This window comes from Salmo trutta, chromosome 17 (assembly GCF_901001165.1).
Source record: "Salmo trutta chromosome 17, fSalTru1.1, whole genome shotgun sequence".
In the NCBI taxonomy this organism is placed as follows: domain Eukaryota; kingdom Metazoa; phylum Chordata; class Actinopteri; order Salmoniformes; family Salmonidae; genus Salmo; species Salmo trutta.
Genome location: NC_042973.1, coordinates 41,205,848 through 41,230,715, shown reverse-complemented (window position 1 = coordinate 41,230,715; position 24,868 = coordinate 41,205,848). Strand labels below are relative to the sequence as shown.

General features: G+C 42.9%; 2 protein-coding genes across 5 annotated transcripts in view; both read right to left on the bottom strand.

The window, feature by feature from the left end:
* The window catches only part of LOC115152205 (protein mono-ADP-ribosyltransferase PARP12), a 28,355-nt gene extending 10,828 nt beyond the window's left edge, over window positions 1–17,527 (bottom strand). Inside the window, exons 1-2 of the mRNA XM_029696806.1 lie at window positions 16,996–17,527; window positions 15,819–15,954 (exon numbers count right to left, since the gene is read on the bottom strand). Of these exons, the coding sequence (XP_029552666.1) occupies window positions 15,819–15,954; window positions 16,996–17,312 (453 nt within the window). The 5' untranslated portion in view covers window positions 17,313–17,527. The remainder of the gene's footprint in view (window positions 1–15,818; window positions 15,955–16,995) is intronic.
* A 2,435-nt stretch (window positions 17,528–19,962) lies between these two features.
* Window positions 19,963–24,868, bottom strand: part of LOC115152204 (SLIT-ROBO Rho GTPase-activating protein 1) — a 161,603-nt gene continuing 156,697 nt past the window's right edge. For 2 of the 4 annotated variants that reach the window (XM_029696802.1, XM_029696803.1), the window contains exons 21-22: window positions 23,809–24,193; window positions 19,963–22,843 (exon numbers count right to left, since the gene is read on the bottom strand). In XM_029696802.1, the coding sequence (XP_029552662.1) occupies window positions 22,442–22,843; window positions 23,809–24,193 (787 nt within the window). In that variant the 3' untranslated portion in view covers window positions 19,963–22,441. Of the gene's footprint in view, window positions 22,844–23,737; window positions 24,194–24,868 lie in introns of all 4 variants that reach the window. The other 2 variants (XM_029696804.1, XM_029696805.1) reach the window with 2 other exon arrangements.

Genomic DNA, 24,868 nt, shown 5'->3' with positions numbered 1-24,868 from the left:
AGAATCTATGCCCTAATGTCTGAGTCAATAAGAGAATGGAAATTAAGCAAGGCAAAAAGATAAGGGTGGCCAAAGCTAAAGGCTATTAATAATTTACATAAAGTGGAGTGAATATGTTACGTAAGGGTAAAACTGTATAAAAGGAGAGTGCTGAGACTGTAAAGATCAGTTGCTTAATGAACCAGCTTGGCTTCTGTTACTTTGTAAAAAAGTATATTTGAATTCACAGGCTCCGGTATTTGAGAAATATTATTGACTGAATATTTACACGACACAAAAAAAGAATGTCCTCGTTATGTCGAGATCACAACTTCTCATGATCACTAGATTAAAAAAAAAAACTTTTATAGTATACAGTGGAGGGAAAAAGTATTTGATCCCGTGCTGATTTTGTACACTGCCCACTGACTAAGAAATGATCAGTCTATAATTTTAATAGGTTTATTTGAACAGTGAGAGACAGAATAACAACAAAAAATCCAGAAAAACGCATGTCAAAAATGTTATAAAATGATTTGCATTTTAATGAGGGAAATAAGTATTTGACCCCTCTGCAAAACATGACTCAGTATTTGGTGGCAAAACCCTTGTTGGCAATCACAGAGGTCAGACATTTCTTGTAGTTGGCCATCAGGTTTGCACACATCTCAGGAGAGATTTTGTCCCACTCCTCTTTGCAGATCTTCTCCAAGTCATTAAGGTTTCGAGGCTGACGTTTGGCAACTCGAACCTTCAGCTCCCTCCACAGATTTTCTATGGGATTAAGGTCTGGAGACTGGCTAGGCCACTCCAGGACCTTAATGTGCTTCTTCTTGAGCCACTCCTTTGTTGCCTTGGCCGTGTGTTTTGGGTCATTGTCATGCTGGAATACCCATCCACGACCCATTTTCAATGCCCTGGCTGAGGGAAGGAGGTTCTCACCCAAGATTTGACGGTACATAGCCCCGTCCATCGTGCCCTTGATGCGGTCAAGTTGTCCTGTCCCCTTAGCAAAAAAACACCCCCAAAGCATAATTTTTCCACCTCCATGTTTGACGGTGGAGATGGTGTTCTTGGGGTCATAGGCAGCATTCCTCCTCCTCCAAACACGGCGAGTTGAGTTGATGTCAAAGAGCTCCATTTTGGTCTCATCTGACCACAACACTTTCACCAGTTGTCCTCTGAATCATTCAGATGTTCATTGGCAAACTTCAGACGAGCATGTATATGTATTCTTGAGCAGGGGGACCTCGCAGGCGCTGCAGGATTTCAGTCCTTCACGGCGTAGTGTGTTATCAATTGTTTTCTTGGTGACTATGGTCCCAGCTGCCTTGAGATCATTGACAAGATCCTCCCGTGTAGTTCTGGGCTGATTCCTCACCGTTCTCATGATCATTGCAACTCCACGAGGTGAGATCTTGTGTGGAGCCCCAGGCCGAGGGATATTGACAGTTCTTTTGTGTTTCTTCCATTTGCAAATAATCGCACCAAATGTTGTCACCTTCTCACCAAGCTGCATGGCGATGGTCTTGTAGCCCATTCCAGAGTTGTGTAGGTCTACAATCTTGTCCCTGACATCCTTGGAGAGCTCTTTGGTCTTGGCCATGGTGGAGAGTTTGGAATCTGATTGATTGATTGCTTCTGTGGACAGGTGTCTTTTTTACAGGTAACAAGCTGCGGTTAGGAGCACTCCCTTTAAGAGTGTGCTCCTAATCCCAGCTCGTTACCTGTATAAAAGACACCTGGGATCGAGAAATCTTTCTGATTGAGAGGGGGTCAAATACTTATTTCCCTCATTCAAATGCAAATCAATTTATAACATTTCTGACATGCGTTTTTCTGGATATGTTTGTTGTTATTCTGTCTCTCACTGTTCAAATAAACCTACCATTAAAATTATAGACTGATCCTTTCTTTGTCAGTGGGCAAACGTACAAAATCAGCAGGGGATCAAATACTTTTTCCCCCCACTGTATGTGGACACCCCTTCAAATTAGTGGATTCGGCTATTATTTCAGCCAAACCCGTTGCTGAAAGGTGTATAAAATCGAGCACACATCCATGCAATCTACACAGACAAACATTGGCAGTAGAAGGGCCTTACTGAAGCGCTCAGTGACTTTCAATGTGGCACTGTCATAGGATGCCACCTTTCCAACAAAATGTCTGCCCTGCTAGAGCTGCCACGGTCAACTGTAAGTGCTGTTATTGTGAAGTGGAAACATCTAGGAGCAACAACGGCTCAGCTGCGAAGTGGTAGGCCACACAAGCTCACAGAACGAGACCGTCGTGTTTGAAACTCTTACTACCGAGTTCCCAACTGCCTCTGGAAACAACGTCAGCACAAGAACTGTTTGTTGGGAGCTTAATGAAATGGGTTGCCATGGATGAGCAGCCGCACACAAGCTTAAGATCACCAAGCACAATTCCAAGCGTCGTGGTGTAAAGCTCGCCGCCATTAGACTCTGGAGCAGAAAAAAAAGCTCTCACGTTTCACCATCTGGTAGTCCAACGGATGAATCTGGATTTGGCGGATGCCAGGAGAACGCATCCTGCCAACTGTAAAGTTTGGTGGAGGAGGAATAATGGTCCGAGGCGGTTTTTCATGGTTCGGGCTACGCCCCTTAGTTCCAGTAAAGAGAAATCTTAACGCTACAGCATACAATGACATTCTAGACGATTCTGTGCTCCCGACTTTGTGGCAACTGTTTGGGGGAAAGCCCTTTCCTGTTTCAGCATGACAATGCCCCTGTGCACAAAGCGAGGTACATACAAACATGGTTTGTCAAGATCGGTGTGAAAGAACTTGACTGGCCTGCACAGAGCTCTGACTTCATCCCCATTGAACACCTTTGTGATGAATTGGAACGCTGACTGCGAGCCAGGCCTAATCACCCAACATCTGTGCCTGACCTCACTAATGCTTGAGGCTGAATGGAAGTAAGTCCCAGCAGAAACATCTAGTGGAAAGCCTTCCCAGAAGAGCGGAGGCTGTTATATCAGCAAAGGAGGGACCAACTCCATATTAATGCCTATGATTTTGGAATGAGATGTACAACGAGCAGGTGTCCACATAGTTTTTATCATTTACTGTAAATTCAGCAATTGCACTCGTCATATTACTCTGTAGGCTACTGACCGATGCAAAGCTTCCTCTTTGGTCAGTAGTCTACGGAGTGGTATGAGAAGAGTGCCATCCTCCTGCATCTCACATCTACCTGTAGTTATTGAACTCTGTCATATCCAGGATGGAGTGTCACGCACTCCACCACTCCTGCCACCTGGCTGCACCTGTCCATAACCTGTAATACATTACATATTGTAGATGGAAGTGACTTTATCACACACTGGAGACAGAACCTCAGCCAGAGAGCTGTGCATGTCAGTGAGTGGATAGACAGCCAAATCCTTAAATTAGGCCAAACAGACAAATATAATGCCTTTCCAGTTCTGGTTAGACAGCTGAAGTTGTGTGTAGAGTACAACTTATTTGCATTTGCTAGGTAAGTGTAAGCATACTGTCTTTATAAGCACACCAATATGATGTTTACGGCATAAAATGTTTTGACTTTGTAACACAAACATCAATTTTTTGTTGATAAATGTATATACATTTTTTACATTTTATTTCACCTTTATTTAACCAGGTAGGCTAGTTGAGAACAAGTTCTCATTTGCAACTGCGACCTGGCCAAGAAAAAGCAAAGCAGTTCGACACATACAACAACACAGAGTTACAGATGGAATAAACAAACATACAATCAATAATACAGTAGAAAAATCTATATACAGCATGTGCAAATGAGGTAGAATAAGAGAGGTAAGGCAATAAATAAGCCATGGTGGCGAAGTAATTACAATATAGCAATTAAACACTAGGATGGTAGGATGTGCAGAAAATGAATGTGCAAGTAGAGATACCGGGGTGCAAAGGAGCAAGAAAAATAAATAAATAAATAAATACAGTATGGGGATGAGGTAGACTGGATGGGCTATTTACAGGTGCAGTAATCTGTGAGCTGCTCTGACAGCTGGTTCTTAAAGCTAGTGAGGGAGGTAAGAGTCTCCAGCTTCAGAGATTTTTGCAGTTCGTTCCAGTCATTGGCAGCAGAGAACTGGAAGGAGAGGCAGCCAAAGGAAGAATTGGCTTTGGGGGTGACCAGTGAGATATACCTGCTGGAGCGCATGCTACGAGTGGGTGCTGCTATGGTGACCAGTGAGCTGAGATAAGGCGGGGCTTTACCTAGCAGAGACTTGTAGATGACCTGGAGCCAGTGGGTTTGGCAAAGAGTATGAAGCGAGGGCCAGCCAACGAGAGCATACAGGTCACAGTGGTGGGTAGTATATGGGGCTTTGGTGGCAAAACGGAGGAACTGTGATAGACTGCATCCAATTTGTTGAGTAGAGTGTTGGAGGCTATTTTGTAAATGACATCGCCGAAGTTGAGGATCGGTAGGATGGTCAGTTTTACGAGGGTATGTTCGGCAGCATGAGTGAAGGATGCTTTGTTGTGAAATAGGAAGCCGATTCTAGATTTAATTTTGGATTGGAGATGCTTAATGTGAGTCTGGAAGGAGAGTTTACAGTCTAACCAGACACCTAGGGATTTGTAGTTGTCCACATATTCTAAGTCAGAACCGTCCAGAGTAGTGATGCTGGACAGGCAGGCAGGTGCGGGCAGCGATCAGTTGAAGAGCATGCATTTAGTTTTACTTGCATTTAAGAGCAGTTGGAGGCCATGGAAGGAGAGTTGTATGGCATTGAAACTCATCTGGAGGTTAGTTAACATAGTGTCCAACGAAGGGCCAGAGGTATACAGAATGGTGTCGTCTGCGTAGAGGTGGATCAAAGAATCACCAGCAGCGAGAGCGACATCCTTGATGTATACAGAGAAGAGAGTCGGCCCAAGAATTGAACCCTGTGGCACCCTCATAGAGACTGCCAGAGGGCCGGACAACATGCCCTCCGATTTGACATACTGAACTCTATCGGAGAAGTAGTTGGTGAACCAAGCGAGCCGATCATTTGAGAAACCAAGGCTGTTGAGTCTGCCAATAAGAATGTTGTGATTAACAGAGTCGAAAGCCTTAGCCAGGTCGATGAATACGGCTGCACAGTAATGTCTCTTATCGATGGCGGATATGATATCGTTTAGGACCTTGAGCGTGGCTGAGGTGCACCCATGAGCAGCTCTGAAACCAGATTGCATTGCGGAGAAGGTACAGTGAGATTCGAAATGTTCGGTAATCTATTTGTTAACTTGGCTTTCAAAGGCAGGGTAGAATAGATATAGGTCTGTAGCAGTTTGGGTCTAGCAAAGGGATGACCGCGGCAGCTTTCCAATCTATGGGAATCTCAGACGATACGAAAGAGAGGTTGAACAGGCTAGTAATAGGGGTTGCAACAATTTCGGCAGATAATTTTAGAAAGAGAGAGTCCAGATTGTCTAACCCGGCTGATTTGTAGGGGGTCCAGATTTTGCAGCTCTTTCAGAACATTAGCTATCTGGATTTGGGTGAAGGAGAAGGGGGGGAGGTTTGGGCGAGTTGCTGTGGGGAGCGCAGGGCTGTTGACCGGGGTAGGGGTAGCCTGGTAGAAAGCATGGCCAGCCGTGGCCACATTCAAGCTGGGTGAGGTTTGTGCAACATCCACATGTAGCCTACACCTGTTCTAGGAATATTAGTAGTTCTGGGATTTGTCCCCTGGGAAAGACCTAACAGCAGACATAAGGAGAGGAGACAAAACTAGCCAGTTGTAGAATATTGTGTTGTTGGCCAGCTGAGCTGACTCAAAACTGGGCATTGAACATGCAGTTGATACTGTTTCCACGGTAACATGTAACGTTATTTACATGATGGAATTAAACATTGAAACTAAGTTGCAAGCTACTTTCTAGCAAGGTGTTGTAGAACAGGGTCTTATGAAACACATTCCAGACACTAGCACTTGCCATCAATGATTTGACAGCGGGGTAGTTAGATAGCTGCACCTGGCTATCTTATCACAAAGCTATGCTAACTAACGTTAGCTGCTGTCAGCTTCGCTAAACACAAGGTCAGCACAGGCTTTAGAACTGAATTAGCTGACCATCTTGAGATGGCCAGTAATTCAGGAGGGAAGAAGTCCTCAACTTCAAAACTTTGTTCAAGCTAGCTTGGCTTACCTTGCTGTACTCGCTACTAACCTTGTTTGTTGTGATTGAATGGCAAAGACAAACCTAAGAAACACCCACATCAAACCACACCCCCAAGATAAATCTCTGAAGTTATTTTGTTGAGATCATCAAAAGTACCACGCATCATCCATTCATTTGTTCAGATGCATGTTGATCGCAATCCTGGGCATTTAAGCCCTGAACAATGCCTGACAGGCAGTTCTGTCTCCCAGCTAACTTGGCTAGTCTTGTGAGCTAGCTAGTTAGCTAGGTGGTCTTGTTGACTAGCTAGCTTGTTATCTATGCTGGTTGTTAGCTAGCATAATTGATGTGTATAATTATAAGGGACACTTCATGTTTTGTGGATAATATAAAAAATGTACAGTGGCTGAGCTCCATTCCAGACAGGCTGATCAAATTCAATTTCAGTGGCTCATAAGTCAGGTTGGTGCCAGGCAAGGAGGGTTGTTCGGTCAGCCCAACCCATCACTTGGGACACACTGCCTCATCAAGGACCTCAACCACCCGAGCCGCGACCTGTTCACCCCGCTACCATCTACAAGACGGAGACAGTGCAGGTGCATCAAAGCTGGGACCGAGAGACCCTGAAAAATGGCTTCCATCTCCAGGCCATCAGATTGTTAAATAGTCAACACTAGCCGGCCTCCGCCCCCTATAGCCTTCCCTGGACTTAGTCACTGTTACTAGCCGGCTACCACCCAGTACTCTACCCTGCACCTTAGAGACTTCTGCCCTATGTACATAGTCAAGGCTGTGTTGAGACAATGACTTATCAGTGGCCCAAACCCTGCTCAGATAATCCCCACCATTGTGACGCTAAGTGGTCGTAATGCTGATAGTTTGTTGGTGATGTGGACACCAAGGAACTTGAAACTCTCGCTCCGTCAATGTGAATGGGGGTGTGCTAGGTCCTCTTTTTCCTGTAGTCCACAATCATCTCCTTTGTCTTGCTCATGTTGAGGGAGAGGTTGTTGTCCTGGCACCACACTGTCAGGTCTCTGATCTCCTCCCTATAGGCTGTCTCATCGTTGTCGGTGATCAGGCCTACCACCGTTGTGTCGTCAGCAAACTTGATGTTGGAGTCGTGCTTGGCCACACAGTTGTGGGTGAACAGGGAGTACAGGAGGGGACTAAGCATGCACCCCTGAGGGGCCCTCATGTTTAGGATCAGCGTGGTGGATGTGTTGTTACCTCACCTTACCACCTGGGGGCGGCCCGTCAGGAAGTCCAGGATACAGTGGCAGAGGGAGGTGTTTAGTCCCAGGGTCCTTAGCTTAGTGATAAGCTTTGTGGGCACTATGGTGTTGAACGTTGAGCTGTAGTCAATGAACAACATTCTCACATAGGTGTTCCTTTTGTCCTGCTGAGAAAGGGAGCGTGATTGAGATTGCATCATCTGTGGATCTGTTGGGGTGGTATGCGAATTGGAGTGGGTCTAGGGTTCCTGGGATAATGGTGTTTATGTGAGCCATAAGCAGCCTTTCAAAGCACTTCATGGCTACCGACATGAGTGCTAGGTTGCGGTACTCATTTAGGTTGGTTACTTGTGCTTTCTTGGGCACATGGACTATGGTGGTCGAGAGGTTGAAAATGTCAGTGAAGACACATGCCAGTTGGTCCGCGCATGCTCCGAGTACACGTCCTATTAATCCGTCTGGCCCTGCGGCCTTGTGAATGTTGACCTGTTTAAAAGTCTTGCTCACATCGGCTATGGAGAGCGTGATCACACAGAACAGCTGGTGCACTCATGCATGCTTCAGTGTTGCTTGCCTCGAAGCGAGCATAAAAATGAATTTTGCTCGTTTGGTAGGCTCGCGTCACTGGGCAGCTAGCGGCTGGGTTTCCCTTTGTAGTCCGTAAAGTTTGCCTGCCCTGCCACATTCGACGAGCATCAGAGCCGGTGTAGTAGGATTCAATCCTAGTACTGTATTGACACTTTGCCTGTTTGATGGTTCGTCTGAGTGCACAGGGGGATTTCTTATAAGCGTCCGGATTAATGGCCCACTCTAAGAAAGCAGCAGCTCTAGCCTTTAGCTCAGTGCGGATGTTGCCTGTAATCCAAGGCTTCTGGTTGGGATATGTACGTATGGTCACTGTGGGAACGACGTCGTCGATGCACTTATTGATGAAGCCGGTGACTGAGGTAGTATACTCCTCAATTCAATTGGATGAATCCCGGAACATATTCCAGTCTGTGCTAGCAAAACAGTCCTTTAGCGTAGCATCCGCATCATCTGACCACTTCCATTTTGAGCGAGTCACTGGTACTTCCTGCTTTAGTTTTACTTGTAAACAGGAATCAGGAGGATAGAATTATGGTCAGATTTGCCAAATGTAGGGCAAGGGAAAACTTTGTTCGTGTGCGTCTCTGTGTGTGAAGTAAAGGTGGTCTAGAGTTTTTTTCCCCCTCTAGTTGGACATGTGACATGCTGGTAGAAACGAGGTAAAACGGATTTAAGCTTGCCTGCAAAAGTCCCCGGCCACTAGGAGTGCCACTTCTGGATGAGCATTTTCTTGTTTGCTTATGGCCTTTTACAGCTCGTTGAGTGCAGTCTTAGTGCCAGCATCGGTTTGTGGTGGTAAATAGACGGCTACGAGAAATATAGATGAAAACTGTCTTGGTAGATAGTGTGGTCTACAGTTTATCATGAGGTACTTTACCTCAGGCGAGCAATAACTAGAGACTTCCTTAATATTAGACATTGCACAACAGCTGTTAATGACAAATAGACACCACCACCCCTCGTCTTACCGGATTTAGGTGATCGATCCTGCCGATGCACGGAAAACCCTGCCAACTGTATATTATCCGTGTTGTTGTTCAGCCACGACTCAGTGAAACATAAGATATTACCGTTTTTTATGTCCCATTGGTAGGATCGTCTCGAATGGAGCTCATCCAGTTTATTCCACGTTTGCCAATAGAACAGATGGTAGAGACAGGTTACCCACTCGCCAACAAATTCTCACAAGGCATCTGCGCCCCCTGTATCTCCATCCAGCGAATGACGAGGATTTGGGCCAGGTCAGGGTGCAACATTATATTCTTCACGTCAGACTCATTAAAGACATTTTCGTCCAGTTCGAGGTGAGTAATCGCTGTTCTGATATCCAGAAGCCATTTTCGGTCACAAGAGATGGTAGTAGCAACATTATGTACAAAATGAGTTATAAACAATGCGGGGGAAAAGAAACCCCACACAAAATAGCATAATTGGTTAGGTGCCCATAAAAAACGGCAGCCAATCCCTCCGCCGCCATTATCCGGCAACTGTATGCAGCTCACTCTGCACTATCAGCTCAAACATAAATATCAGGCATGTCTACCTCTGATAAGCCTCCCAGTAAAGCAATAAAAATAATCTTATAATTAAAAATAAATAAATAGCCCACATTAACATATGTAGCCTAAGAAACAAGATAACGTTCATACACTATTTCTGAAACTCACTTAGATAATAGCTTTGATATAGTGGTAGCAATTCATGGTTTCAACATCTTCAGAAGAGATAGGAATACCAATGCTGGAGGTGTTGCCGTTTATGTTCAGTCATATTCCTGTAAAGCTTAGAGGATCTCATGTCAAATGCTGTTGAAGTAATATGGCTACAGATTCACCTGCCTCACCTGAAGCCCATTCTTGTGGGAAGTTGCTAAAGACCTCCAAGTGCTAACAGTCAGAGTTTGGATATGTGTGAAATGTTTGATAATGTATGTGATGTCAACAGAGAAGTATATTTTCTGGGTGACCTACATATTGTCAAGCTGCTCACTGAAGAAAAAGTTTAAAACTGTAAACAGTGCATGCAACCTGGTTCAGGTTGTCAGTCAACCTATCAGGGTATTTACAAACAGCACAGGAATTGCTAAACTTTTTACTAATGCTTCAGATATCTGCTCTAAAGCAGTATCCAATATAGTAGCCATCTCCCAAGCGGCACAGCGATATAAGGCACTGCATCTCAGTGCTTGAGGCGTCACTACAGACCCTGGTTCGATTCCAGGCTGTATCACAACTGGCCGTGATAGGGAGGAGCTCGTAAAAAACGGGCTCCTCCCAATCGCACAATTGGCCCAGCATCGTCTGGGTTTGGCCGGTGTAGGCCATCATTGTAAATAAGAATTTGTTCTTAACTGACTTGCCTAGGTTAAATAAAAGGTGAAATTATTAAAAAAAAAAATTATCTTAAAATCTAGGAAAACCAAAGTTCCAAAGGCTGGGCCTTAATATAGTGTATACGGAGGTCATACAATACAAGTATTGTAATGATTCCTACAGTATGTTGAAGATTAAAATAATATTTTCTGGTCTGTGGTGTGTAATTAGGAGCAACCAGATGCTGTACTTGACACATTTATGAAAATGCTTATTACAGTTACTAATAATCATGCACCCATTAAGTGAATGTAAAAACTGAGGCAAAAGGAATGGAAAATAAGTTTGGCTGCATCGCTCTGGATAGGAGGCTGTTAGATGACTAATGTGATGTAGTTGTTGAGTGGCTTCACTGCAAGTATATTGTATGTTTTAAATTAAAAATAAAATCAAAATATATATAGATATATAAATAAAAAAAGTCTGGCTGCACAGCCGATTGGCAAAGTACTGTAAATTGAGAAATCATGTGACTACACTGAACAAAAAGACGAATAAACTGTACTATGAAATAAAGTACAATTATATAATGATAATAGTAAAGCCTTAAAATTAAATTTTACGCAAAAAAACTCCATTCATTGAATCAGATGTCTCATTCATCACAAAACCCACTGATATTGCCATCTACTTAAAAAATCTACTTAAAAAAAAAAAAAACATTATTGGCAAGATTAGCAAATGTAGGCATGATATGCTAACAACATATGTGACCGACCGGCTCGATTCTGTCTTATGTAGAAACATTTGAAATTGTGTTTTTTTTTTATTTTTTACATTGTTCAACTGTAGTGTGTGATCCAATGTGAAAGTAATTCTGTTTTTGAAAGTTGATAAACTTGTAACCTGACTTTTGAGAAAATGGCCTTTGAATGGATGTTTTGGTACACCTACTGGAGAGCTCTTCTTTGTCAACACCCATTTAGCAACGTTCACACCCTCTTAAGCTTTAGCCCCACACATCTCTTTAAGGGTTGATCCGATCATTCTGTCCTAACAACAGTAGTCAAGCACCCAAGCTAACTGGCTAATGTTGGCTAGCTAATTCCAAACAAATGAGAGAACAGCGCACTCTGACCATTTCACTGGCCCTAGCAGAGCTAGTTAGGCTGTTGTGTTATCCAGAGCGTTTGTGACTGCAACTGTGCTGCTGGAAACAATTTATGCCTTTTTGCAAACATTTACTGACACCGGCCATATTCAACGGGTGTTGAGCGTATGTTAATTCGTCAGTTATTTTGCGCTCTGGCACACTCATACCAGAGTACTCTAAAATTGGAATTTAGCAGTTATGTCTATCAACAGCTATCGCAGTGACATCATGAACATTCTATTGAAATGGATGCTTGCATATTGGAGTCTTTTGTTAAGACATGTAGCAAGCTAGCTAAACAATTAACCATAATCTCAACTCATGACGTTACTACCCTGCATGAATCTGCAGGTTGCTAGCCAATCAGGTTCAATGTTAGTTATAGCCTAATGTTAGCTAGCTAACAAAGCAAATGGCTCTGAGAACCAAATAATATTACTACACAGATCATACACATAATGTTAGCTAGCGAGCCAGCCAGCCAGCTAATGTTAGCTAGCTAGCTAACAGTACACTTTAACTTGAAATGAAAACTTCCTGACAAAATTAGAAATGTGTAATATCTGAAAATGTAGCTAGCTAGACTATCTTACCCGTATACATGGATGGACCATTCTCCCTCTCTGTCACGGATGCCATTATTATTATGAACCTACACATCCATGCATATATGACCAAATTATGAAAGACAAGCATTGTAAATCAGAATTCCGTAACGTGAGTGTGAAAAAAATAAAATTGTCTAACAATGGCAAGCCACCTGGGACTGACAACATGGATTGAAAATTACTGCGAATGATAGTGGAGAATATTGCCACTCCTATTTGCTATCTCTTCAATCTTAAGCCTACAGGAAAGTGTGTGCCCTCAGGCCTGGCGGGAAGCAAAGCACACTTTACTGGCTCAAACAGCTGACCAATCAGCCTGTTACCCACCCTTAGTAAACTATTGGAAAAAAATTGTGTTTAACCAGATAGCATTGTATTTCACAGTAAACAAATGAACAACAGATTTTCAGCATGCTTATAGGGAAGGGCATTCAATATGTACAGCACTTACACAAATAACTGATGATTGGCGGACAAATTGATAATAAAATGATTGTGGGAACTGTTTTGTTAGACTTCAGTACAGCTTTTGACATTATCGATCATAGTCTGCTGCTGGAAAAACTTGTGTTATGGCTTTACATCCCCTGCTATAATGACCTGTCACTGACTCTGGGTAAAGCCTGTGTGTCTATGTATGCTGATGACTCAACACATCAGCTACCACAGCAAATTAAATCACTGCAACACTTAAAGAGCTGCAGTCAGTTTCAGAATGTGTGGCAAGAAATAAGTTAGTCCTAAATATTTCAAAAACTAAAAGCATTGTATTTGGGACAAATCGTTCACTAAACCTCAACTAAATCTTGTAATGAATAATGTGGAAATTGAGAAAGTTGAGGAGACTAAACTGCTTTGAGTAACCCTAGTTTGTATACTGTCATGGTCAAAACATATTGGTGCAAAAGTAGCCAAGATGCGGAGAGGTCCTTCCATAATAAAGCGCTGCTTTGCCTTAACAACGCTATCAACAAGGCAGGTTTTACAGGCCATACAGTAGTTTTGTTGCACCTGGACTACTTTTCAGTTGTGTGGTCAGGTGCCACAAAGAGGGACTTAAATGTACACAGAGAGCTAACATTAAGGTCTGTCCATGTTAAACTCTCCTGGCTCAAAGTAGAAGAGAGATTGACTTCATCACTACGTGTATTGACATGTTGAATGCACTGAGCTGTCTGTTTAAACTACTGGCACACAGTTCAGACACCAATGCATACCCCACAAGACATGCCACCACAGGTCTGTTCACAGTCCCCAAGTCCAAAACAGAGTATGGGAGGCGCACAGTACTATTCCACATCAAGTAACTCATTCAAAAAGTAAATAATATTTTAAAAAACGGATTAAAATTAATCTTATGGAACAGCGGGGAATGTGAAGAGACAAGCTACATAGTTGCCTTTGCATCAAGGATAAAGGTGTAGCTAAAGGTGTAGGTGTAGCTTTGAGAAACTAACTTTGAGAAACTAACAAGGTTAGCTAGCCAGCTGTATTCGTTCGTTCGCGCCGTCAACACCACAACACCACAGCCACTGCTAGCTAGCCAACTTTACCAACTAGCAGTACTGTAGAAACTAAATACATTACAACGGAACGATTTGATTAGTGTAATGTTAGCTAGCTACATAGTTGTCTCTGTATCAAAGATAAAAGATAAAGGTAAACGCAGCCACTGCTAGCTAGCCAACTCTACCAGCTAGCAGTACTGTATCATTTTTAGTCAATAAGATTTTTGCAACGTAAGCTTAACTTTCTGAACTTTCGAGATGTGTAGTCCACTTGTTTAGCTAGCAGGACTGACTTTGTGTTAGCTAGCCAATGTTTAATTACTTCTGCGTTATGAAAGGAACTAGACACGGACACGAATGATCCATTGGTAGTTTGTTGTAACCAAGTATTGGTGCTAACCATGTGTTATTGGATGCTAGCATGCTAGTTAGCTACGCCGTCATAGGACACGGTGCACTGGGTGGGTTTCACGGAAGAATACTGTACCAAGTTATCTAGCTGAATAAACTAAGTTTGAGCCTATTCCTGGAAACATTGAACCACTGTAGTTTACATCAATTATAATTTCTAAAGTGGAAGTTGGAAAAGTTATATTTGTGTGTTTCAGTGAAGGGTTAGTGAGGGAGGCCCTGCTCTCTCGCTTCCCCAGTTGTTTAGTTAATTTTCATTCCAATCTCCTTTGCATTAGCGTAGCCTCTCCTGTAGCCTGTCAACTATGTGTCTGTCTATCCCTGTTCTCTCCCCTCTGCACAGGCCACACAAACGCTTCACACCGCATGACCGCTGCCACTCTAACCTGGTGGTCCCAGCGTGCACAACCCACGTGGAATTCCAGGTCTCCGGCAGCCTCTGGAACTGCCGGTCTGCGGCCAACAAGGCAGAGTCAAAAGTCTGGACAACTAATCATTACAGGGTTTTTCTTTATTTTTTACTATTTTCTACATTGTAGAATAATAGTGAAGACATCAAAACAATGAAATAACAAATATGGAATCATATAGTAACCAAAAAAAGTGTTACACATTAATATATTTTTTACATTTGAGATTCTTCAAAGTAGCCACCCTTTGCCTTCACAGCTTTGCACCCTCTTGGCATTATCTCAACCAGCATCATGAGGTAATCACCTGGAATTCATTTCAATTAACAGGTGTGCCTTGTTAAAAGTAAATATGTGGAATTTCTTTCCTTCTTAATGCGTTTGAGCCAATCAGTTGTGTTGTGACAAGTACCATCCGTAATTTATTTTTACATGATAAACGTTTATGAGAGCAGGCATGTTGTTTTCGGTTAGCAGACGAAGCACCCGAATGCTAGCTAGCTACCTAACTTAGCAAATTCAGGTTAGTTATCATACTGTACCTTTGTCTGAGTTGAAATGAGTTGGCTAGCTAGCTAACGTTAGTTAGTTAATGTTAGCTAGCCAGTTCAAGTTGAAAAATTATTGAAAGCAAGCTGGCTACATTCTATGATTAGCTAGCCTCCAAGTGCCTGCCCTGTATTGACCCTGAATGCCAATGGCCTACAGTTAGCTGTTGTTAGCAAGGTAGCTAGCTAGCATGAGCTATGCACATCTTCCTGTGACATGCTACATCACATTACACGTTAGCTTGGTGTATTTAGCTAGCTACAGTATCATTCCAATTTCATCTGTGGTATCATAGCTAGGCTGGCTCGCTAGCATTATCAAATAATGTATAACCAAAAGTAGATACTAGCTAGCTAATAACAGCGATTTACTTTGCTAATATACTCACCAACATCAGTGGTTTGACAGTTGATAGGCATCAGAAATGACTGTCATATGTAATCCCTTGCATCAGAAATGATTGTCATATGTAATCCATTCCTGGCCATCGGGCAATATTATTGAAATGCATGGAAGTTGGCATCAGCTTTATGGAAGCCCATTTTCACTCCTATTTGCAGAGCGAAATGTTCGTGCATTGCACTCATGCAGACTTGACAACAAAATGTCCACATGGCAGCTGGGGGCATCATTGGTAAAAGTGGGCACGTGACTAATCCATACCCAACCCTCTAGTAAGTCGCGATGAATTCACAATTTTGACACTATAATTAATGTTTGACTCATATCGATGCCACATAGGCCATTTAAAGCCAGAGAAGTTAATTCTAAGGGCCAGTTGACCTTTAATAAACAGTATGACAAAAATTCCAGCTATTACAGAGTAAGGAGGTGACCTTACAGTATTACCTTATTGCTAAACTTCCCAGTAACCTATCCAATCTTTTTAGATCCACTAATTGGTTGAGGTAATTTTGGGAGCCACCCACCTCAGGCATCAGGTAGGGGTCGTTCTGCAGCAGTAGTGGAAACAGCTCTGCTTCCCCCAGATCATGGTGACCCAAGCTCCTTATAACAGCTGTGTTGTGTGGGGAATCTAGACTGTGGGCATTTTTGCACTTGTTCCTTGAGTTTAAAGAGAAATGTGAACAATGTAAGTACACTGAAAAGATGAGCAAATTAAACCAAGACAACAGAAGAGTCACATGACTAACTTTCAAGCATTAGTCAGGTCAACAAATGCTGTTGGCTCCTCAGCAAAAATATGTTGTTGTTAGCTACTATATCTATTCACAGCTTATGAATCTGATACTCATTGTATGAGATATCAAATGAATGAGTCACAGGGCCAGTTACAACAGGTGTGTTTGTGGTCAAAGTGTAACAATATCAGATTCTACACACGAATTATTGACAGATTATACAAAATTCGGTTTACCATTTAGGTAAAATGTTTTTTTATATTGGATATTCAGCTCTCTCTGTCAATAGCTCTTAAACAAATCGTGCCGTGACTATGAAAATTATATATTCTGAATCAAGGGAAGACGGAGAAAAATTCACACCTTTTTTGTTGTTGAAATGTAGATTTTATTTTTCTGGATTTCAATCTTCAATAGCTCTTAAACAAAGTGTGCCGTGACTATGAAAATTACATATTCTGGATCATGGGAAGATGGCGAAAAAACAATTCCTTTGGGGGGATGCTCCATCCTCCATCTCCCTTGATTCAGAATACATCATTTTCATAGTCACAGCACGCTTTGTTTAAGAGCTATAGAAGATTTAAAATCTAAGAGCTATTGAAGATTTTTATGGATTTCAATCTACATTTCAAATAAAAAAATACATGGATTGTTCTCCATCTTCCCTTGATTCAGAATATTTTTTTCATAGTCATGACATGATTTGTTTAAGAACTATTCAAGATTTTAATTACATTTTGTTATTAAAAATAAAAGTAGCGGATTGTTCTCCATTCACCCGATTCAGAATATACCATTTGTATAGCCATAGCATGCCTGGTTCAATAGCTATTGATGAGAGAACAGAATATCCAATATAAAACTAATTTTACCTCAGAGTATTTACCTATATGAAACATCTGCAGTTCCACTATGAGATAAAACAAATTGTTTATATAGTCTCACAGAACATGACACCTACCCGAACCTGCAGTTACCGCATACAAAGTATCTGCACAGGTGTAAGTTCTCGCAATGAAGACACTCGCCAGGAGGGCTTTGACAGACTCGCAGTGAAGTCTTTGCAACAATAACACTGTTCTGGCTCATAGCGAGACGCGAGGCCTTTCCTTCGCCTTTACTGATGGCATATTTTTCTCTGTCACAAAGTATTCCAAGTAGGACATCATCTGCAACAGTGAACTTTTGACCAACGATCTGGTCAAGCCGCTTGAAGTCCAAGCATCCTTGATTTCCACACAGAATTTTTGTTACATATTGAGACACGATAGACGACATCGTGTTTCGGTAGGGAAAAATATATTTTATGATCCTCACCTCACCCAATTTGCAATTGGTCGTCAGTCACACTTACGGAGAAACGAAACTGAAAGTCAAAGTTAGAGTCGTGCCCTTTAAACCGGTTTCCACTAGATTTCACAGCCATAACGTCAAAATTTTCTATAATATTGTAAAATTCATGAAAAAAAATATAATTTTGTCGTTTTGGTTAGGCACAAGGTTAGCAGTGAGGTTAAGGTTAGGTTTAACATTTAAAGTAGCAATAGGCGGGGTTTATGACTGTGGAAGCTAGTGACCAGGTCCTAGGGACGACACTTTAAACCTCTGCTTTCAACATGGACTATTTGGTAGTTGTTGAAAATTCACACCACCAGGTCCTCTGTTTATATGACCAACATAGGATTTTGCATAACCTCTGCTTTTTATTCCACTGTGTTATGTAAAACATGAAGTCATGTAATAATACCTAATGGTCACACGATGGCATTACAGCATAGCAATGAACAATAGGACTCCGCAGACAACTTTTGTTACGTGTCAAGCTGCTTCTACAAAGTATTGACTCAGGGGTGTGAATACTTATGTAAATGAGACATTTCTAATAAATTACTAAACATTTGTAAAAACATCTTTTCACTTTGTCAATATGGGGTATCGTGTGTAGGTGGTGGAGAAAAAATAAATATTTAATCCATTTTGAATTCAGGCTGTAATACAGCAAAATGTGAAATAAATCAAGGGGCATGAATACTTTCTGAAGGCACTATATGCAGCAGCACTAACTCTACGTCAGACTTAAATATGGGCTAGCCGCTAGAGAATAAGGAACTCATAATGGCATTTACTATATGTAACCCCTTAATTTGCGTGCATTGAATGGTGCGGTTTATTCTTATGGACTTTCAAACATATCAGCTTAGGTTTTATACAGTTGAAGTCGGAAGTTTACATACACCTTACGAAAATACATTTAAACTCAGTTTCACAATTCCTAACATTTAATCCTAGTAAAAATTCCCAGTTAGGATCACCACTTTATTTTAATGAATGTGAAATGTCAGAATAATAGTAGAGAGAAGGATTTATTTCAGCTTATATTTCTTTCATCACATTCCCAGTGGGTCAGAAGTTCACATACACTCAATTAGTATTTGGTAGCATTGCCTTTAAAATTGTTTAACTTGGGTCAAACGGTTCGGGTAGCCTTCCACAAGCTTCCCACAATAAGTTGGGTGAATTTTGGCCAATTCCTCCTGACAGAGCTGGTGTAACTGAGTCATGTTTTCAGTTCTACGCACAAATTTTCTATAGGATTGAGGTCAAGGCTTTGTGATGGCCACTCCAAAACCTTGACTTTGTTATCCTTAAGCCATTTTGCCACAACTTTGGAAGTATGCTTGGGGTCTTGTCCATTTGGAAGACACATTTGCGACCAAGCTTTAACTTCCTGACTTGTATCTTGAGATGTTGCTTCAATATATCCACATAATTTTCCATCCTCATGATGCCATCTATTTTGTGAAGTGCACTGGTCCCTCCTGCAACAATGCACCGCCACAACATGATGCTGCCACCCCCGCGCTTCACAGTTGGGATGGTGTTCTTCGGCTTTCCAGCCACCACCTTTTTCCTCCAAACATAACGATGGTCATTACGGCCAAACAGACCTATTTTTGTTTCATCAGACCAGAGGACATTTCTCCAAAAAGAACAATCTTTTTCCCCATGTGCAGTTGCAAACCGCAGTCTGGCATTTTTATGGCAGTTTTGGAGCAGTGACTTCTTCCTTGTTGAGCGGCCTTTCAGGTTATGTCAATATAGGACTCGTTTTACTGTGGATATAGATACTTTTGTACCTGTTTCCTCCAGCATCTTCACAAGGTCCTTTGCTGTTGTTCTGGGATTGATTGGCACTTTTCGCACCAAAGTATGTTCATCTCTAGGAGACAGAACGCGTCTCCTTCCTGAGCGGTATGACAGCTGCGTGATCCCACGGTGTTTATACTTGCGTACTATTGTTTGTACAGATGAACGTGGTACCTGCAGGTATTTGGAAATTGCTCCCAAGGATGAACCAGACTTTTTCTGAGGTCTTGGCTGATTTCTTTCTCATTTTCCCATGTCAAGCAAAGAGGCACTGAGTTTGAAGGTAGACCTTGAAATACATCCACAGATACACCTCCAAATGACTCAAATGATGTCAATTAGCCTATCAGAAGCGTCTAAAGCCATGACATCATTATCTGGAATTTTCCAAGCTGTTTAAAGGCACAGTCAACTTAGTGTATGTAAACTTCTGACCCACTGGAATTGTGATAGTGAAATAATCTGTCTGTAAACAATTGTTGGAAAAATTACTTGTGTCATGCAAAGTAGATGTCCTAACCGACATGCCAAAACTATAGTTTGTTAACAAGAAATGTGTGGAGTGGTCGAAAAACGAGTTTTAATGACTCCAACCTAAGTGTATGTATACTTCCGACTTCAACTGTACCCGTTTTCCTCAGAGTAAGATATGTACATTAACTTGAAAATTAGTTGTAAATAGTGAAGTATATCCTGTAACACAATGACCAAACAGAGGTTTATAGTGCTGCTGACAACATGCACAGTGCTAATTTTATCACAAGAGGACAAGACCACTTCAGACTGAACAATTGCCTTTATTAGAAAGAAAAACCTTTGAGGAACAACCCTCAAATAGCTCTAAAAGTTAAGATATTTCATGCCAAATATACAGTTCTATACATAAAAGTGCATTGTCACAATGTATAAGCAGTATCTTTATTATTCATTAATTAATAACTTTTTCTATAATGGCATCATCATTATTAATTCATTCATCTTGCTTCCTACTGCTCATAACACAGGGTCTGAAATGAGAACGCAACAGTACAGAACATAGTTCAAGTTCCTCTAAAACATTTTCAAAGGCACTTTCACGTGTACATACTACAGATGTACAAGGACACAAAGTCAGTCAACAGGCAGGACGCTACTGCTAACTGTGTATGATTGGCATAGAGAGAAAACACAGAATACAACAGGCTCATGTTCATTAGGAGACACTGTAGCAAAACGGAAAACTAAATGAGTGTTTCTTCTTGGTACTCCCTCCGTTTGTCAGTTTTCTTCCATTTGGTGTCGAATGAATACGATCCGGGTTTGGGTGGGACACCTGCAACTTTGAAGACTCTGCATTGGACTTTTGAATTTCTACATCCTTTGTTCAAAAAATCCTAACAAAACTAAAATCTTAAACAAATAAACATTACAGAATTCAGAAATAAAGGTTGTAATCCAGAATTCAGATCATATTCACTTTTAATATACATAAATGTTTTGCAACAGACAAAAATAAACCCGTTGCAGTTTGTATTTCAAGGAAAACATTGCTTATTGCGAATTTGAGATTTCCTTGCTCTTTAACCAGATGCAAGCTTCCCCACACATGCACCTATCAGTCTTCTTTCTTCAGCTACACAGACAGACTTCTAGAGGGCACTGTCACAGAATTGGAAAACAGGGGGACATAGTTCCAGTATGAGTAGGCCAGTTCCCTTGGTGGTCAGTTGTCACATACACCCACATCATGTGACATGGTCTTCAGTGAACATGCGAGTATGTATTCCCCAGGACCAAATCAAATCATATCATTCAAGAGGGGGGTTATCGCCTACATGTAATGACAAATTCCTGATGGAGAATCTAAACATCAGTCACATCTCCCCCACAGAGTAATGGACCAGCCCATCTCCCTATCCACAACACAAAGATTAGCCTACATGGTCAGAGGGGGATATTGGGATAGAAAGCTCCTCACACACTAACACTGATAAGAAACACAAGAAGCAGTATGATGAACAAGGTAGTATTTTACAGTAACAGTCAGTTAGTCCATGGCTACTGGCAGCATTCCGTCGTTGGGAGAGTTGACTGCCGTGAGTCTTTCCACAAGTTTCTAGAGTCTTGCACAAGGACAGAAAGAGAGAGTAACATCCATGCTCTAAAACTATGATTCATTTGGACAGAGAAAGCCAGGCATTGTGTGTACAGTAAAACAAGCTCGTGTGTTGTGTATACCATTGGTCATATGCATTGTGGGGCGTCTACAGTACAGCAAACCATTCTCAACCGGCCCCTTGATTCTAAAGACAGAAGGCCAACGAAGGTTCGACACAGGTCTTTAAGAGTATATAACAATTTTCACAGAATTTCCATAACGGGTAATATTTCACATAGTGGTTGTATCCTCGTCTACCTCCAGACCTTGTTTAGAACGTGTACCCTTATGATCACACACATATCTGGACTCTTCCACTCCCTGCTTCAGTCTGTTTCAATCTCAGCTATAAACATTAGTTAGCTACACCCATACTACCAGCAGCTTTCCATTGGTGGTTTGAACACTATTGACAGCTTATATTTCTGAGTGGCAGTAAGGCCTTACGATCAGTACTCTAAACCTACGCGTTTTTCATCTAAGTTAGAAGCAAACTCCAGTCGGGCTCAGCTGACACGGACTACATTTCCCATAGTTCCCCTGGCTGAGTAGCAAACAAAACGTGCACCACTTTGTTTCTTTAGCGTTCATTCTTTTGTAGTTCTCTAGTTTCTGTAACCTCAAAAGGAAGCCTTTGTGATTTGTTACTGTATATAGTAATGATCAAGAATAAAAAGTTGACTTATCTAGTGATGCTAGGCATTTCAGCAGATTCTACAGTATTTTCCATATGATCTTGACAAACTATTTGTCTGTTGAAAATATTCACACTGAAACATGCCCTTTTCCTTGGTAGTTCAGTCTGTTTAGCAGACCCGAGAATATCCCTATGTCGTCATTGTCAATAAATGTGGTTAACTTACTTGACACTGGTTAACTTCTAGACACTGCAAGAAAACAAATCCACCTCACAAAGCAAACAACTACAGTATCCTTGCTTACTTGAATGTCTCAGATCTCTTTAATCAATGTCCAGGCAATGGACTGTTCTTATACTGTCCTCACAATGTTATAATTATTATTAGAATCTATAGACATTGATAACATGTTGCTACTCTATCTAGACTCAGAGCCCTTCTCCCATTGTCCCATTGGCCTCTGCTCCCGTCCCAGAGTTCAGCGTTCACATGGTGCACGACTTGTCCAGGGGGTCCTGGGGAGGGGGTGCGGCGGGGAGGTGGGCCGGGCCCGTCTTGGGCAGTACCAGGGGCTTAGGCCTCAGAGCGGGCGGCTTGAGCTGCACCCCCATGCGGGGCACCACCACCGGCTTGAAGGTGCTCATGGTGTCGCTGGAGGAGCTGGTGCTGCGGCGCATCGGCACCCCCCCGGCCTCGCCGGTCTGGGCCCTCAGCAGGATGTTGTGGAGCGGGCTGAGGGACTCGCTGGAACTAGCTGGGGTGGGGCCCCCGGTCGACTGCCTCTGCTCCAGGGTGTCCAGCACCACGTCGGGGGCGTGCTTGGCCGAACTCTGCCTCTCTAGCTCCCGCAGCTCGTTCAGCGCCGTGTTCATCGTCTCCTCTATGTCCTGCAGGGAGAGAGAGCGAGCGGTAGGTAAACAGAGAGGGAAAAGAGAGCGAAAAAGACAGACGTTAATAAAAATACAGTGACATCCCTATGGGACTCCCAATCATGGCCGGATGTGATACAGCCTGGATCCGAACCAGGGATGCAGTGCCTTAGACCGCTGCGCCACTCGGGAGCCCATGCATGCATGCGAGCTCAGTCAGGACAAGAGTGCTGCTTGAGACTGAAATCCCTGGGCATGTGCCCGACTTCAAATACCAAAGACAAGATGCAGAGATGACAAGACATTCATCAGAGCATCTCCCTACTAGACAGAGACAGACAACCCAATGGAGAGACATCATCCTCTTTTTGACCATCGGCTTCCTAATTAGAAGTCTCTTCACACTGCTGATGGCTTCTCATGATTTCCCACAATGCATACTGCTACAGCCAAGACACATCGCATTGTTATCAGAGCTCTGATAAGGTAATTGTGGCCTGTAACGACACAAAGTATTACCATGCCGACACTGATGCCGCTTTGAAATAATGACTTTCTATTTTCTGTTCTGACACGCGGCACTCGGACCAAATTAACAGCTTGTGTGATGGTGTGGAACATTACAAAAATAGATACTCCGGTCTCAAAAGCGATTTAACTCAACGTCAATGTCCCAGAAGCTATATGAAGCAACAAAAACATATTTTTTTTGTGATATTCTTACTAGCGCTGGGGTTGCTGCTAGCAGCAAATCTTGAAAGAAAGTTTTACTACATTTGTTTACTTCACTTATTGTAAGTCACTCTGTATAGGAGCATCTTGATAACATGACAACTAGGATTGTCAATGTGAATGTGTTTGGGAGTGATGTGACAGAGGTGTTCAGGATCAGAATACAGAATTAGCACTGACAAGGTTTACAGGGCGGTGCAGGGCTGTGGTGCTGGAGTGAGCTGTACTCGTCCCGCGTTGTTGATGCTGACCTGTGCGATGGTCTCCGGGTCCAGGGGCTTGCCGCCGCCGTGCGGGTGTGGGTGGGGCTCCTGGAACACGGCCGTGTACTGGCCAGAACTCGTGGAGCGTCGGATGGGCGGGCTCTCCATCTTCTTCAGCGACTCGTGGCGGCTGATGTTGGTCAGGCTGCCGTGACCGGTGCGCCGCCGGCGCTCTGGGCTGTCCATGGGCAGCTGGCCTTGGTTGCGGCTCCGCAGCAGATCCCGGGGGCTGAAGGAGTGACCCAGCACTGGAGAACCCATCTCAGGGGTGTGACCCTGGCCCCCGTGGATCTGCTGGGAGTGCACTATGCAGTTGACGTCACTGGGGCGGACAGGGGGGCGGCGGGATGGGGGCTCCGTCCTCTTTCTGTGCCTGCCGTGGGAGGGGTGGTGCAAAGACACAGAGGTCAGGTTATTTTATTTAACCTTTATTTCAACTAGGCAGGTCTAGGGCGTTATACGTTATAAATGTTGCATTGTCTTGTAGACGGGCCGTGGTAATGCAGCTACAGTCCCTCACAGATTCTTAGTCACTATGTGGATCGAGACACCAGGCAGAGTTGTTGAAGCCTTCTGTCTGATTTTAGTGTTCAGATGTAAACCTATATGGCAGTCCCAAAGTGCTCCTAGTAGCTTGTTCAGAGCCCAGGTATAGTGAGGGCTGGCAGGGCTCACGCTGCAGCACTGGGAGGCCTGCAGGCTGGGTCTTTATCAGCACCTCCAGCCACAGCAGGCCCCCTGCCTGGGAGAAGGTACAGCTGTCTCAGCATTAGAGCTGTCCTCCATCTGAACCTGGCTGTCTCAACACACCCTCCTGAACATAGATATACACGCACGGACACGCACGCACGTCATTTCTACTGGGGCTCTAAAAAGACACTGCTCTGATCTGCATATTTATAACACCCAGCCAGCCTAGCAGGAGACAGCCAAGTGTGTGTGTGAGTCATAATGTTATATCACACAACCTGATCAGCACTAAACACTGCAGGCTGGCTTGCTGTAGTATCCAAACTGGTATCGTTACAACACCATAGTAGTTGGCAAG